Source organism: Coccinella septempunctata, chromosome 1 (assembly GCF_907165205.1).
Source record: "Coccinella septempunctata chromosome 1, icCocSept1.1, whole genome shotgun sequence".
Lineage (NCBI taxonomy): Eukaryota > Metazoa > Arthropoda > Insecta > Coleoptera > Coccinellidae > Coccinella > Coccinella septempunctata.
The window spans coordinates 12,948,665-12,966,425 of NC_058189.1; the positions used below are offsets into that span (position 1 = coordinate 12,948,665).

At 35.8% G+C, this 17,761-nt stretch overlaps 1 protein-coding gene across 1 annotated transcript; it reads left to right on the forward strand.

Annotated features, from left to right (window-relative positions):
* The first annotated feature begins 844 nt into the window (after nucleotides 1-844).
* Nucleotides 845-17,761, forward strand: LOC123315204 (ubiquitin conjugation factor E4 A). The gene is made up of 12 exons (XM_044900811.1): nucleotides 845-1,552; nucleotides 4,019-4,302; nucleotides 4,445-4,771; nucleotides 7,924-8,127; nucleotides 8,204-8,307; nucleotides 8,494-8,685; nucleotides 10,435-10,726; nucleotides 10,779-10,924; nucleotides 14,031-14,180; nucleotides 14,239-14,479; nucleotides 14,605-14,972; nucleotides 17,531-17,761. Exons 1-12 carry the CDS (start codon nucleotides 985-987, stop codon nucleotides 17,655-17,657), a joined length of 3,003 nt encoding a protein of 1,000 aa, XP_044756746.1. The 5' UTR covers nucleotides 845-984; the 3' UTR covers nucleotides 17,658-17,761.

The following is a 17,761-nucleotide window of genomic DNA, read 5'->3' on the forward strand; positions in this document are numbered from 1 at the left end:
TGGATGCTTCTTTAGTTGCAAACAGCTGTGTTTTGTGGGCCATAATATTTTTGATTGGCTGAAAATAGTTAGTTGAGGTCAAATTCGTGAGAGAACCGAGAGAAATATTGACCCCAGTGTAGAAAAAATTCAAAAACCAAAAGTCTTTCGAAAGGAAATGGATATCGGACGATTCAAATTTTGAAATGGAGACGTCAATCATTGATTTACAGGTTCGAAATTCGTGAGATCTAGTCTCATTAATTTCGTCAAAAACTGAAATTTTTGAAATCAAGATTATGTTATTGCTGCGAATCCAAATATTTTCCTCAAATTAATCTGAAAAAAAGTTGTAGAATTGACCAATCACTTAAAATTTACTTTCATCAATATAGCCATAATAACAGAAATATAAACTTGTAATTTCTAATAGTCCTAGTTCCTAAATCTATCATACTTTCTTCAACAAGGAGCCGTTGATTCACTTGCGAAATGCAAGTAATATAAGTTCATTTTATTACGACTACCATCTGTTTCTTTTGGGTCAGTCTGAAACCCATCTAACTATTCGGGTACCTGGGTAATGAAGAGACGGAATTATGAATCATTCTTTCGATTCCAGATCTTCCGATCTCCAGATCCCATATCGATTTTGTGGGTCGCATGGAGCCGTTTGGCTCATTCGACCCAGTTGAACGAACGGGTCATTTTTGGGGTGAAGAACTGAACGAACCATTGGTTCTAACGAACCGGGTCTTTTGATTCGTTCGTTCGTGAACGACACATCCCTAGTACCATATTTTTCATAAAAAACTATTTGAACTCTGTGGATGCATGTCAAATGTCATGATTGTCAGGTCATGTCATTAATCATAACAAATCAAAACCTCTTCCTCATTTTTAAATATTGTAATGAGTCTAATTTGAATGCTTCTACATATTACATTAGAATTTAGGATAACGAGTCAGCACGAAATAAACAATTCTCCTAATTTCTCCTGAAAAATGTCTGATCTTAACCCATTCACTGCACTGGTAAATGAAGGAGAAACATCTAAACCTTTATCAGATAATAGAAAGAATACAGTAGAGGAAGAGTCTCTGATTTCACTTCTCGAACGAATATTTGCTTTTAGTCTAAATGAGGAAGTTGCCAAAAAAAAGGGTTACAGGTATCTTGGGGACCTTTTCTCCACCTGTGAAAAAAAATTGGAATTAGACAGTGAAAGTCTATCATACTACCTGTGCGAAAGATTATTAAGCACTTCTAATAATATTAATGATTCCTCAAGTGAAAATGAAGGGTTTTTGAATCATTCAAGGGAAAACCAAACAATCAAATATCTCTATGAATGCTATAAAGTATATGTGGAGGAAGATTTAGATAGGAGAGATGGTTACCACATTATAAAGGAGGAAATATTGAAAAATGCTGCTACTGCTTTCATTTACCCAGAGATTTATGCCGACCAAGATTTATTTAGGCAGTTGATTGATATTTTGATGTATGATGATTTATATATAGATTTCTTCAAAGGTCTCTGTCAAGCTGTTGATATGAATGAAGAAAATGGTGAGAGAAAACCAAATGTATAAAACCAAAGATTATAGAGTTAAGTCTAACTCTATAATTTTTATATGAAACTACACAAAGTAAAATTCAGTTCTTGCTTCATTTAGCAACATTCAAATAAATTTAATTCTTTATAGATGCAGATATGTGGAGTAGAAATAAGGAGAACAATTGCATGTTGAAAAAATCATCAGTTATGTTTAATTTTGACTAAAAAATATTCAAGTTAACAGGGTGAATTGTTTTTCCTGTGGTGATGAGGAATGATAGTAGATCTTCCCGTTTCAAATTTTTTTCTTAAATTATGCCGTTATCTTAGAGAAAATAATGATTCTGTTAACTCATTCATTCATTAATATTCCATAATCTACTGTAAAATGGTGGTAAATCATTCAACCTTAACTCTTTGGGTTTAGGTGGTACACAAAACGTACCACCAATTTGGACCTTCTTCCGCGGCGGTGGTACGATTAGTGTACCACCCATTTCAAACCCAATGAACAGAAATCTACATCGATATTGACTGTTGCCGTGAGTTGCAGAGACATTTGTGAGGCAACAGCTTATAGAATCAACACTCGGGTGAAAGATTTACAGCGATTTACTTTACCAATACTACATATTATGCTGGTTCTCTTGTCTCGACAAGTTTTTCTGTTTCTTGTGGTGTCTAAGTGATAAAAATTTTGTTTTGAAGCGGTTATTTTGAAAATTGTGTTGTGCCTATACCTTCTGGTGAGTAAAACTGTTGAAATAATCATTGAAATATTTTCGTCGGTTACAGAAAAAGAGAATATATGGTGGTACGTTTTTTGTACCACCTCTCCTATTGCATTTTTTTGAAAAAAAATTTTTTACAGAAAAATGTCGAATAAACCTACAGACCCTCTACCGTTTCGTTTGGTTGGAATGACACTGGCTGAATTAGAGGCAGAGGTTGAAAATATAGATTATTTTGAGTCTGTACCGTCTGATTCCGAATCTGTGATGGAGAATGCAGCGTAGGTCGAAGAGGATGAAGTTGGTGAGATGAATGAAAGTCAAGATATAGAAGATATTCCTGTGTACGAAACTGACGAAGAACTATCTGAAAGTGATTTACCTCTTTCAACTCTGAGAGATAGGATTATATCCAACGCGCTTCGAGTTCCGTCTATCCAAATCATAGCCACTGACTACATTGCGCCAACATGGTCACAATCCAATTCAAAACCTTCACCTCCTCCAAACTTCACACATTTTTATGGTGTTCCCGATTTTATAATGAGTAAAAAAGATACTTTGACGCCATACTCAATATTCCAGAAATTTGTTAGTGACGAATTCCTAGAACATCTGGTATTCCAGACAAATCTTTATGCGGAACAGATCAAAGTTGCCACAGGAAAACCTTATGTTCCAACTAACTCTGAAGAAATGCGGACGTTTTTGGCTATAAACCTTCCTATGGTTATCAAAGCATAAATCATGTTTTCAGACATATCACCGGTCGAAAAATTTAAATATAAAGTGAGTTGAACAATGAGTCATTAACACATAAGTGTATTGGTGGTACGTATAATGTACCACCCTGTTAAGGCAAAAATATGGAAAAATATTTGATAATGCTGTTTTAAATGTGTTATTTATTCATTTTGAATGAGCTTATGTTATATTATTTGAAAATTGGAATAAAATTTTTTTTTGCTCCACTTGGGTTTTATTTCTGATGCCATCTCCGCACCTCAAAGAGTTAACCCTAAAATGCCTGCCTGTTATTGATACCCCTTAGCTTCTTTTCACCAAAATTTGTGAAACACTTTTCTACAATGCTTGTTTTCCTTATCTCTAATCTCCATAGAACAGAATTAATACAAGGTGTTTATAAGTGATTGGAACATAGCAGCGGTCATTACTTTTTAAATTCTATGCTTAGTAGGGAGTCCCACAAAATAACTCAAAGTTAAATGCATTAAAGAATGGTTACGCCTATTAACAGGGAGGCAATGAATACAATAAGAAGGATAAATTCAGATGCATACCACCCGACGATATGAATATCAACAAGTGTTACGATCTGAATTGAACTAACCAATTTGCCATCGTCAAGGTCCCACCCCTTCTTCGGTGGAGCATACTCCATTTGGGGCCTTGACGATGGCAAATTGGCTAGTTCAATTCAGATCATAACACTTGTTGATATTCATATCGTCGGGTGGTATGCATCTGAATTTATTCTTCTTATTGTTAAATGCATTGTTGCAATCTTTCAGGAAGACTCTGCATGTGAAATTGGAAACTATTTGTTTCATATATGATCTACTTACAGTGATATGTGATATACTAAACAGATCTCAGTTTGGGCTGTCTGATTAAAAAATCTTTACTTTTATATGATATGAATTGCAATTCGAACAAAAATGACTGACAACTTTAGGATATTTTCTACTTCATAAAAGTTTCTAATTTTATATTGAAATTCTCCAGATGGTTCGTCATTAAAGGTGTTTTATGAAAAAATCATTAACCTTCTTACTTCCGATATAACGGGACAACCTTTGTCAACATTCGATATGAGAATCTTTGACATACTCAAAATTCTTACAATGCAAGAAAATTATGCAATTAAATTCATGGAATGTCAAGAACCTAAAAACCCTTCATCTGGTGTAAGTTATGCAACTACTGCATTGGGTGCTTTGCTCAATATAAGTATACTGCCCAAAACTCCAGGATCGGAGTATGAACATTTTGGAAATGTAATGTCACATGTAAGTTTCTCTAGTATACAACGATTATTCATAATGAATTTAGCTATGTTAACCATATAAATCATGTATTTTGGAGGTGCTCTCTCCAAACCATATTTCAGATAAAGCATTTTCTTTTAATCCAATTTCTCCTCTCTTTCAGAGTGCTTTAGATAATACAGAAAATATAGTATGGAATAAAGTTAAAATGATTACTGATCAATTGCATCTCTTTTTTTTATCATTACTGAAGTTGAGTCCATTAGTCAATAATATGGTTTTGAACTGGTTGAGTCAATGTATAGCAAAAAACTCCGACCGAGAAAAGTTATGGAACACCCAAATATCGATTGATCTTAACTTAGCAAATAACACATGTGTCTCAGATGGTTTCATGCTTCAATTGGAAACTGTTTTGTTGAAATTGAGTGAACCTTTCTGTAACAAGAAAAAAATCCTCAAAGTAGATCCAACCTATTGTGCAGTACCAGTAAGTACTAGGTGATGTAACTATGTTAGATTAGGTTTGTTTGATTCTTTATTTCAATTATCTAGCACAAAAATTATATCTAATACGAAAGACTTGATGAATTGGTGTAACAAGCAAATGAAATCATCAATTTAGAGAATTGATACTCTTCAACTTAACGAAAACTTAACAGTTTCAAATAGTTATCAAAGAACAAGGTTATAATCGGTATCCTTATGTTGAAGAGGAGTACAGGTAGAACTGATTTATATAACTGGTCTTATTATTTAAACAAAAACTATTGTAGTGAAATGATTATGTTTTACTGAAACGATCCACGCAGGTTACATATAAGTTATGATTTTATCGATTGACCCTCACTAGGTTGCTAGAACCACAGTAGGTTGACGCCAAAACTAAGGTCGCTCAGAAATTAACCGAAATTTAGGATAAAAATACATATGTATTACTATGAAAATTTTGTATACAGGGTGGATCTTTGTCTTGTACAAATATTTCAAGAGTAGATTCTTAAGGTCAAAAGAAACACTTTTTTCCTTTACCATTTTTTGCGAATCTGCTCGGTTTAAAATATACAGGCTGTTGAAAAACCAAAAAAAAAATATTTTCAGTTCTATCCCACCAACGGATTTATCAAATGAAATGAATTTTGGAATATAGTTGTTCATTTATTTGATTAATCTTTTTCGAGCACAAGATATCACCCACGTCTTCCAGTTTTTTCATTATGACCATTACGTACCTACCATTAAAAGTACCAAAAATTCGAGGAACCCAACTATCTAATGAATGTTTGAACGTTTTGTAATATTCTGGCTGAGCTCTGGAGTAGGGACCAGCATTGACTAAATTCTGTGAAAATCAGAAGAGCGTTCATAACAGCAACCTGTGTTCTTCTTCCAAAAAGTTTGAGATCCTCAGCGTCCAGGAGGATGCAAGTTTATTCGGGAGAGCACCATGCATCACCTGGTCGAAGGCCTTATGAGCCATGTCTAGTGCGCAATGTATTACAAAAGAATGTGTTGCGCTACTCCAAATATAAGTGACATGTAAGTAGGTCTGGGGTCGGTCGTTGGCGTCGAAAAGATATTACAGGATTTCAGGGTTGACTAATTTCTCCAGCATATTGCTAATTATATATGGTATGGCAATAAGACGGTAGTTGGAAGGTAGAGTCCTCGAGTCTTCTTTGGTAGAGGCTGAATACGGGTCTTCTTTCAACTTTCGGAAATGTTTCACTTTTGTATGAGAACTGAAACACTGTAATTAGAATAGCAGCAAGCTCGGGAGCTCCTTTTGTAGAGAGCAGAGCTGGTATCCCGTCGAGTCCAGAGGTCTAGTATTGAGCGAGTGGAGTATCCTCAGCATCGTTTTCATCTTGAACTTGAGTCAGCCTCATTAATCTGGGCTGCTAGGTCTTATTCTTCGGTGAAACATGGTTGGTTCTAGGTACTCTTGTGGTACTGTGGATGTAATTTTCCATTGCACACTGAACCACCTCTGAGAACCCATGTGGTTCTCAGAGTTAACAACTCTGTGTTGACGTCAGATATAGGATATGACATTTCCGCAACCGCTTAGTCTGAGTTACCCAATAATTTAAAATAGGATATCAACAACACAACACAACCTTAGTTGTGGCTAGGTCGTCAGCCTCCGTTATATGTTTCTCGTTCCAACAATAATATTAAAGGTGAATATCGGCACATATTCATTCATATATTCTGGACTTTTCTGTTGTTTTTTGACTCAACCTGAATGCTTGGTAACAATTACCTTTTGTTGTAGCCTGAGGAAGGAAATAAAATTTCCTAAAAGTCGCCGAGAGAATAGTTGTTTTAATTTCATGTTCCTTGTGCCGATATTCACCTTTAATATGTAAAGCCTCCATACCAACAACACCGCTAGAATACAGCATAATGGCTCTACAACCGACCATTTCTTTACCAACTCTTGAATAAAACAAGGCTGCGTGTTAGCGCCTTTACTGTTCAATATTTTCGCCATAGCTGTCTCGGTAATTGCTGACATGACTATGCCTGTAAGAGGTGTTGGAATAAGATTCAGATTTGATGGAGGCCTGTTTAACTGGAAGCGCCTCAAAGCAAAAACTCGTACAAAGTTTATCACGGAGCTTCAATATGCAGACGACTGCGCATTTATCGCTAGCAGCTCAGAGGATGTACAGATAATGTTGGACACCTATAAACATATATACAAAGCTTTAGGCCTTAGACTCAATATTAACAAAACCAAAATCCTGGTAAGTTCGCCAGAAAGCCTTCAAACAGATATCAGCCTGAAGATGAAACTCTAGAACAGGACGAGCAGTTCAAATACTTGGGTTTCATAAATACTAGGGCTAACCTGGACACGGAAATACACAACCGTGTCAATTCGGCATCACGGGCATTCTGGAAGATAAAGGTCAGAGTGTTTCAAAATCACGACTTCAATTTGAAGACCAAGACAGCTGTTTACAAAACAGTGGTCCTCCCAACGCTTCTTTACGGAAGCGAAAGCTGGACGTCCTACAGGCGACATATTAAACAGCTCGAACAAACGCAATAACGTCATCTAAGACAAATATGCTTATCAGATGGTTCCGCAAAGTTTCGAATGCAAAAGTCTTGCAACGCGCGAGTTATATAACAATTGACACTCTAGTAACGAGGGCCCGAATCAGATGGAGCAGCCACATTCTGAGGATGCAAGACACAAGACTCCCCAAAATAGCTCTTTATGGCGAATTCACAGAGGGAGCACGGAAACCAGGTGGCCAGTATAAGCGGTTTATGGATACACTCCATCAATACCTGAAATCAGTTAATGCCAATCATAACTGGGAACACCAAGCGATAGACAGATCACAGTGGAGGTCTTTGGTCCACAGTTATAATGGAGACTCGAGAAGAATACATCGGCGGCCAGATCTGGTTATGGTGACTATCCATGCCCGGAGTGTGGTAGGATATGTAGGTCAGTCACAGGGGGGCACACAGTCGCAAGTAGCCCTAAGAAATTATAAGTTTGTTCGCACTGATAGTTTTGTTTCTGAGTCTTTTTGGAGATTTATTCTCGGTAACGGGATACTGCAATGAATAAATGAATGAGCTCACACTATTTTAATAAAATATATTTTCTCACTTCAGAATGATCTGCTTCAAGAGAAAAAGATCCATCTATTGAATATGTCCGGGCAGACCTGTTTATTGCCAGTGGAACAAGAAGACTCTTCAGAACAAAGACCAATGGCAAATTCTTTCTCTTTCATTTCAGAATGCTTCTATTTCACACACACAGTAATTCATTTAGGATTTGTGGTTGCTGTGGAGAGAACAATTAAAATGAATCAGGTAAGTTGAATGGTGCCGTCCATATAATAGACGGCTGCGAGTTTATCCGTAAAAATGTAAATTGTATCTCTTTAAGGAATTCGCCAGGTTAGAAAGACTTTTTGAAGCTTCAAGAAGTGGATCCAGAAGTATCGGAAATCCTGACATAATAAGGGAAAAATTAAGAACTGAGATGACAAAGTAAGTGAAAATTAGTGAACATAATAATTGGAATGTGTATATATCAACAAACATCTAACTAAATACAAAGTATTTCTGCGAGTCTCATAAAGGATTTGTTCTTGACTTTTTATACTTCCTCATACATAGAGATTTTTGAATAAGTATTGCAACTATCTTCCTTATCTAATAAAATTTTCGTTTCAGATTTTTGTCATATAAGGCACAACTTACTGAACCCAACATGTTAGCGTCAATGTTTAACTTCATGAGTCACACATGTTATTGGCTTTGCCAAGTTGCAGTGAAGCAGGAATCAACTGATAAAAGTAATTATGCTCCTAGTGAAGAATCAGAAATTTCCTTTCCGATTTCGAATCATATTCCGAGTACATTGAAGTAAGTTGTTTTTATTTATACAGGTGGCCCCAAAATGAATGAATAATCCTGAAACACCTCATAGAAGAGCTATTGAGTTCCCTGAAGAAAATACCAAAAAAATCTATTCCATGCGGAAATGTCTTTTTTTCTTTACAGTCGAATTTGATCTTCCTCAACACTATCACCAATAACTTCTTATTTACACCAGTTATGAAGATGCATTGTACCGGTTTGTACTCTGCATGGAAGGAGCATATTTTTTGAATAGTTGGCAACTCAGGCTGCCATACAAATTTTTTTTCACCACGGGAGCTCAATCTTTCACGAAATAAACTGTGCATCACATTTTATCATGAAATTTCGGGTTGTGATTTTTTTTCCTAAATATGTAATGACAAGAGCTTTTCATATGTTTTTGTGCATATCTATTGGTATTTCCGCGAAGGATTGGTATTACTTGTTTGTTTTTCAGTTGAGCCAAAACTAGTTTTCCTATGAGCTGTTTAAGGATTACCCATTCATTCTCGGACACCCTACACATAATTTTTTTGTATAATTTCCAACAGTGTTTTTGTGTACTCCATTCCGAATGCTGTTTTGTTAAACTCAATCTTAAACATTAACAACCAGTTGCAGGAATTATAATTTAATTGTCCATTAAAACTTTAAGCATCGAAAACGGCACATTTTATGAGATTTTATGAGAATTTAAGTTAAGGGTTCATTTTAAGGGACACTTAACACCATAGAGAAATGATCTTTTCTCTTGTCTCTGCTTAACACTAAGTGCGTTTGGTGCAAACGGGTCTTATTCAACAATTTCCCAAAACAATTGTTGTGGTTACACTACAATTCGAAAATTTAAATCAATCGTTGTGAAATTTTGCACATTAGCGCTCATCTGAAGCGTGACGAAGCCTATCGATTCTGGTCAGAATTGATTGAGCCGTTCTAGAGTTTTTTGAAATATCCAGAATTTCGGGTCCCTTTTTAAAAAATTTTTCTCGCCAGGTAGGGGGATTTTTGAACGAATTTCATTTTAGGTTTTGAAAAAGGAAATGTTCTTTTCGCAAAAAAAATCGTGATGCAGCCACTTCCTATACAGGGTGTTCTACAGTCTTTATGACAAACTTTGACGGAAGCTAGCTGTGCTTCTTTTGAACATTTTTTTTTCCTATGAACGAAGGTCCGATTCGTTTTCGTTTAGGAGTAACAAGCATTTGAAATTTTCAACATTGTTTGAAATAAGTGGTATCAGCAGGATAGTGCACTACCACATAGAGGGAGACGAGTAGTTGGCTGAATAAGTGGATAGGTCAAGGAGGACCAATACAATGGTCATCGATGATGACAAAACGAATCGGATATATGTTCATAGGAAAAAAATGTTCAGAATAAGAACAGCTACCATCTGTCAAAGTTTGTCATATAGCTTGTAGAACACTCTGTATAGAAGCGGTAATTTGAAAGTTTACCTTGATGAGAAATTCGACAGTCCTTCAGTTGATTTCTTCATTTCAGCAGATGCCGAACTTAGTAGATTTGTTTTATTTAGATTAGATTACTCTAATGGTAATTTTTATACCTAGAGTACAGTTGGAGAAGATTTTTGGTGTTTTAATAAGAGTGTCATGAACCTTTATGAGTTCATGAAATTAATAAAGTGCCGTGCTGCTGGCGTTTGTAAATTCTCTGGTGGAAGACATATTATACCTACCGATCTTCTGATCCACTTCGTAGATAGATCTACTTTTAATCTTGTTTTAGGTGTATTCCTGAATTCGTCGTCAACAATATAATATGTTTTGTCAATTTCATAAAAAGGTTTAATGTTAGCGTTTTTGAAGAACAAGGCCACCAGAAATTGGAACCGATATTGACTTTCATATTGATGTTTATGGGAAATCATGGGTACATGAAGAACCCCCATTTGAGAGCAGAATTAGCAGAAGCTCTAGAAGCTCTATTACCTCTATACGGAGAAGTAATATCAAGACCAAGAACCATAGAAAGCTTTCAGAGAAAGAGATTATTCGCTGAGTATAAGTTTAAGCAACAAGTTAGTCATTACTTCTTTCGAAGATCCTTTTTTAATTTCATTGATGTTGCAGGTGGTGAGGAGTTTGTTAGAAGTTTTTGTAGGTATTGAGATGACTGGCCAAAGTGTAGAGTTTGAACAGAAATTCAACTATAGAAGACCAATGTATAAGATAATGGAGTATCTATGGGAAACTGAAGAATATCAGAACCACTTCAGGTAATTATGTGCAATAATGTAGAATCACATAAATTCGATTCAATCAAAAAATTTACCATTTTCAAACAAGAATTTGAAATACTTGCTACATTTTTTTTTAATATACAATTTACTTAATATATATATGATAGGTAGTGGAAAAAGAAAATTGAACATTGAAAGGAATTCATAAAGAAGCTGCGGGCTTAGGTTGGGGAAAATTTTATGAATGACAATTGTATCGGAGAATATATTCGCGATATAAGTGGGCCCAGCAAAAGAACCTGTCGAAGCATTTTTCTTCAAAATAGTGAATACTGAAGATATAAATTTTATGATTTACTTTTTACTCATTCTGTATTTATTTATTTTTTTATTTAATTACACCAATCTACAGTCTAGACCAATTACAGATTGGGAATAAACAAAATTACAAAATAAAAACTCATAAAAGTATATATACATACAAATGCAAACCTAAATTAACTAAAAATTACGACCCCAACACAGCCCTCCGTATATTCAATTGAGTACAGTTGAAAACATCCAGAACATACTGAAAATTGCTAAAATCATGACATATTCTAAACATTGGCGAAAACCGAAGCACGTTAGTACGTGGAAAAGGAAGATAGAACGTGGATACATTTCGAACAGGTAGTCTAGGGACGTGCAAATCCACTGAGACTAGTAAGTAAGGGCAATCAATTTTGGAACTCAAGAGTTTATTAAGGAAAAGAATTCCCAAATAAGTCCTACGCTCCTCTAAAGAGTTAACATTAAACCTGCTCAATAAATACCCATCTTGTATTCCACGACATGGATACACGCCATCTATTTTGAAGCTCACGTACTTCAGAAATCGCCTCTGTATTTTCTCTAAGCTTTCAATATGAATCTTATAACCGGGATTCCATACAACACACCCATATTCTAGCTTTGACCTCACGAGCGCCGTAAAAAGAAGGAAGAGGGAGCCAGTCTCTGACAAATCCCCGGAATTCCTTATTATAAACCCGAGAGTCCTGAGACCATCGGAAACAGTTGCCCTCACATGGGGTACAAAAGTCAACCTCTGATCGAATAAGACTCCCAGATCTCTGTATTCAGTCACCCTTCCCAAAACACTTCCCTCAATGTTGTATTGAAAAATGACAACGGACTTACTGCGACTGAAGGACATCACATTACATTTTTTTATATTTAATGATAGTCGATTTCTCCGGCACCAATCATTCAGATTATCGATTTCACCCTGAAGGTCCCAGCAATCCTGGATAGACTCGACTCGACGATACAATTTGCAGTCATCTACATACAAGAGCAACAGACAGAGCAGGTGTAAACTCAAATCGTTCATAAACAGCATGAACAACAGAGGACCCAAAATGGAACCCTGTGGAACACCTGACGTTGCGGAGAACTCATATGACCTGATTCCAAAATATTGAACGAACAGTTTTCTGTCAGCAAGATACGATTCCAGGAAAGAGATTATATCCATTTCCAAGCCAAACGAAGACAACTTTGTAAGAACAACTCCATGGTCAAGCCTATCAAATGCCTTGGAGAAGTCAGTGTATATAACATCGACTTGAGAACATTCATCCAAAGCAGCAGACACATACTGGGTGAAACAAGTCAGGTTCGTTACAGTAGACCGGCCCCTAATGAAACCGTGCTGACCATCATTAATTTGGCATTTTACATGTGCGTAAATTATATCGTATAAAACCCTCTCAAAAACTTTACTGAAATTGCTCAGAATAACGATAGGTCTATAATTTTCGATGTCTTCTCTACTGCCCCTCTTGAAAACAGGGCACACTTTACCCTCCTTCCAAATGCTTGGGAAACATCGTTTCGAAAGTGACAGCCTAAAAAGCGCAGTCAAAGGCTTAGCGAGAATGATGGCACAGTCTCTCAATAAAAAAGACGGGACCTCATCCGGGCCAGCAGTCATACTACCTTTGCACTCCCTCAAACACGACAACACACACTCCTCACTTATATCGGGAACAGATAGAGTCAGCCCAAAGCAGTCTTGGCCGCAATGGTCCCGCTGTGGTGCAGAAGATTCCACAAAAGCAGCCTCGAAGAAAGCAGCAAAGGCATTGGCGATGTCCTGAGGATCAGACAAAGTGGATCCATTAAACTTCATTGACCCCGGAGTGGAGGAACCACCTCGAATCCTTTTTAAGTAGCCCCAAAATTTTGATGGGTGTCTGAAAACAAATGATGATAAGCAGGGGTAGTTCCTATAATTTTTTTTCGAAATCGACCTCCCTTCCAAGATACAACCTTTGGAATGCGATAACGAGTTGACAGTTTTCATTTTTTTTACGGGTTCTAAAAAACACTGAGTCATAAAACTATACATAATATGAAGAACTAAGTAGATGTTACTCACACAATTTTTTAGATTTCATAATAACAAGCTCTTATGATTTTCCTTCAAAAATTGTTTTCGTGGATAGATTTTCGAAAAATAAAATTCTTTTATGGTTTCCCATTCAATTCTGGACATAAAGTATCTTGCAAAATATCGATACAGTCGATACTTTTCTCAGAATAAATAAAAACCTACAAGCAGTATACAAAGGTCTATGAGGCAGAGTTTATGCATATATTTTTACGGGAGGTAGTCATTCTATGGAACACTTATAAGTACGATGAAATGGAATGAACAGTGATGAGAACTGTTTTTATTTATTCCGAGAAAAGTAACGACTATATCAAAATTTTGCAAGAGACTTTTTTTCTCCAGAATTGAATGGAAAACCATAAGAATTTTTGAAGAAAAATCATAAGGGGTTGTTATTTTCAAACCCTAATAATAAAGTTATGAGATCTAAAAAAATTGTGTGAGTAACATCTACTTGGTGCTTCATATTAAATGTAGTTTTATGACTCGGCGTTTTCTAGAATTCATACAAAAAATTAAAAACAGTCAACTCGTCATCGCCTTCCAAAGGCTGTATCTTGGAAGGGAGGTCGATTTCGAAAAATTTATAGGAACTACCCTGCTTATTTTCATCGAGGAATCATCTCCCTAAGTCCTTCGCATTTGTTTACAGACAAGCTGTATAATGCGATTATAATGAAACACAGGTCAATTTGATTCCAGGAAATTAGCAGAAGAAGCAGAGGAAAATATGGAAGCAGTACTACCTCCAATATTCCTTAGATTCATAAATCTCCTTATCAACGATGCTGTATTCTTATTAGATGAGTCACTAACCAATATGTCAAACTTAAGAGAGTTACAAGCTGCAAGGTGAAACTTCGGAACGATATTGTAATATTGATATTGAAAATATTGAATCTCTTTTCAGAGAGGAAGGAGAATCATCCCTTCCGCCACACGAAATTGCCCAAATTTTAGGTTCAATTAGGCAGATAGGAATGATAGCACGATTTGATAACATCCTAGGCAAAGATACAATCACAGCTTTAGAAAATCTAACATCTAAAATTACTATAGTCTTCACACATTCCACAATGGTTGATAGAATGGCATCCATGCTCAATTATTTTCTATTCAATTTAGTCGGACCAAAGAAGAAAAATTTCAAGGCAAGTCTTATATTTCATCTGAATTATTTGCTACTAGGAATATTTAAAGTATTTAACTTGAGTGAATGCTTCTACAACTTGTAATTTTATTACAGTCAACAATAATTATCATTCACTTTTTATAGGTTAAAAATCCAAAAGAATACAACTTTGAACCTGCCGAAACTGTACTGAAAATTTGTAAGATCTACATCAACCTCAAAGATTCCGACGCTTTCTGTCTGGCTATCTCCCAAGATGGTCGCTCATATAGCCCACAACTATTCTCATTAGCTGAAGATGTTCTAGTCAGAATAGGAGGAACATCTTATATTGATGAAATCAGGGATTTGGCTGAAAAGGTTTCAAGAAAAGCTGAAGAATACCAAGCAAGTGAGGAGACTACAATAGGGGCTCCTGATCACTTCTTAGATCCAATTATGTCAACATTGATGACTGATCCAGTAATACTGCCTAGTTCGAAACAAGTGGTGGATAGAACAACTATAGCAAGGTGAGTTTAAATTCAAGATTGACGTCTAGCTCTCTTTACAATTACGCGTTTCCTCGGTAGTTTCGAGCACCAGATATTCCTTAAAGGGAAAAATAGCAAACCTACCATAGCCATAGTGGCTTCAAGTCGAAAACAAGGTTTTTTGTTATCTGGGGGTGTTAGAGATAACTAGTAAAAGTCAAAATCCGAGTTCACAAAGTTTATTCATTGTTTACAATAAGGAACACAATAGGCACTATTACATAACTCTAAAAGTCCACCGATTTACAGGGATATAAAATAAATCAGTCAAGTGAAAATCACAGTGCAATAGGTGGAATAGAAACAGTCTGGTTCAAACAACTTAGAGGGTTTTTCTCGAAATTACATACAAACAGCAATGCAAAGCTGGTGAATTCACGGAGTGAATTGAAAGGAAACTAAAAGGGGTTTGAGCTAGACGGCACCGAAACACGACAGTTCACCTCCGAGTTCCCCCGGGTTTCCACCCCAGCAGAGATTCATACTAACAGTGAAAGTGGATACTAGCAAGTTAGAAAAAAAAGAACGGCAGTTCACCCCTGAGTGCGTTCTTTTCCCCGCGGGCTTTCACACCAGCAGAGAATCGTACTAACACTAAGGTTAGAATACAAATTCTGGCAAAGGATGGGTAAAGATGGAGACTGAGGTTCCCAGATAAATTTACGGAGAGCTGTCTTACCTCAGACGGACTCGGCACGATATGCCGTAAGCAGAATAGTTCGAAACGCCACCTAACACCGGATTAATCAAAATTTGAAAAACTACAAGATAGGATTGCAAAACTCTGACAGAACACTCGAAAAGATTATTCAGAAATGAGTTTCTTGAAATTTTTTCAAATCAAACCATTAAGTCTCATGAGGACAATATTTTGTGAGTGTAATAAACAAACATACGCCTCTCTACATTGTATGTGCAGCAATACTTAAAATTTGATTCAAGTGCAAAAAGTAAGTTTTCTCTTGAATATCCACTTAAATTTTCGGACAGTGTAGTAGGATCTACACGGAATTATTTAAGATCTGAATTATCGGGAAACAGTTCATCTTGTAATGATTTAATAAATGTATTATTGAAGAGTGGAAATTTAGGATGTCCGTATTTTTTTCATTAGAAAGATATGGAAGCATCTGTAACGTTATGTGGTAATAACGTCAAGCGTTATTAATGTTACGACGCATGCGTATTTCCACTTTCAGAATAACGGGCGGTATTACCGTTACCTCATCCCGTAATTTACCGGTGGATACCGTAGCACGTTACTGTAATTAACGTTGTTTTCTTGCCTTGCGCAGTTCTATTTTGCCATTTGTTCTGGGAGAAATAGGTAATGTTTTGAAACAAGGGCCTCTAAATTAACATTGAGTAGAATTGATTCGGATTTTTTTTAAGAGAATAGTAGTAGAAAAGACGAAATGAGTTTATCAAGAATATTCCAATTACCAAAGGTAAAAGTGTATATCTTCAATTAATGGGTCACATGGAAGAAAAAGTCAAGTAAAAATAAAAATTTCCATATAGAGTACCTATTTCAATCTCATGTTGATTATGAACTATGTAATTTTTTTTCAATACGAAATAAAAGGGTTCAATTCAAGCTTTTTTTTATTAAGACTCATAAAAGTAGAAACATCTAGATTGGTCATTGGCTTATGGCTTGATGGCAGTAAGACAGTACACACAAATTATTCTACTTTATGTCTACATATCCTCCAGAAGATATCAAATTCCAAAATCAATTCCAATTTTTTCTTGGTAACTATAGCGGCCACTCTAGGTCCATGTCCATAAATTTTAAAATTATGAAAGCATCACTGTGAAGAGGTATATTTACAATACAGTTTAATAAAACTCCACAAACAAAAATTCCTGTGAATATACATCCATATAAACGCACATAATCCACAAAAACTGCATAAAATCAATCCAAAAGGCATTAGATACCTACGTCGACAACGAACTTGGACATTTACCGATCAGCTGTTGCTTACGCTAATAATGTAAATTCGTATCTTTCATAAGACTGAAATCTGAGCCAGATAGCGCAAGACGTTATTCCATTACCGCATAACGTTATTAGCGTACGTCGGCGTTATACGCTTCACCCATATCTCTCTATTATCTTGTCTTGTGAGTTGGAACATTTTATGTGAAATGATTGATTTCGATACGTTCTGCTTATTGACAAAAAAATACTTACGAAACCAGTGTGAAAAAATAGGATATTACTTAAAATACTTTCTCGTCTACATTATCCACAAAACTTTGCTCAGTGATCACCACCGCCTTTTTCTTGCTCGAAGTTGTCTACAGAATCTTACCCGACGTAAAGTTTTGGTTAAAATTAGTGTATCTCTAATAGCACTCACCTTGAAATCAACCTCGAGGATTCCACTAATAATATGGTATTGAATTTTATTTATAGGGACGATATTTGAAATCGATTTAATTGTGGCTGATAAACATAAACATGTTAATATTATAAAATTAGTGCAATACTTCATTTGAACTTATAATTTATGAATGCGTAATTACAGGCATTTATTAAGTGATCAGACGGATCCCTTCAACAGATCCCCACTTTCCATGGATCAGGTCATTCCAGATACTGAATTAGCCAAAGAAATAAGAGAATGGGTTAAGGGGAGACAAAATGCTAGATGATTTGATAATTAACTATTCATTCCATTTGTTTTACATTGTTTTAATTCTATTGAAATTTTATTTGTTGTACGATTTGTTCATAATAAATTGAAGATATCTAGGAA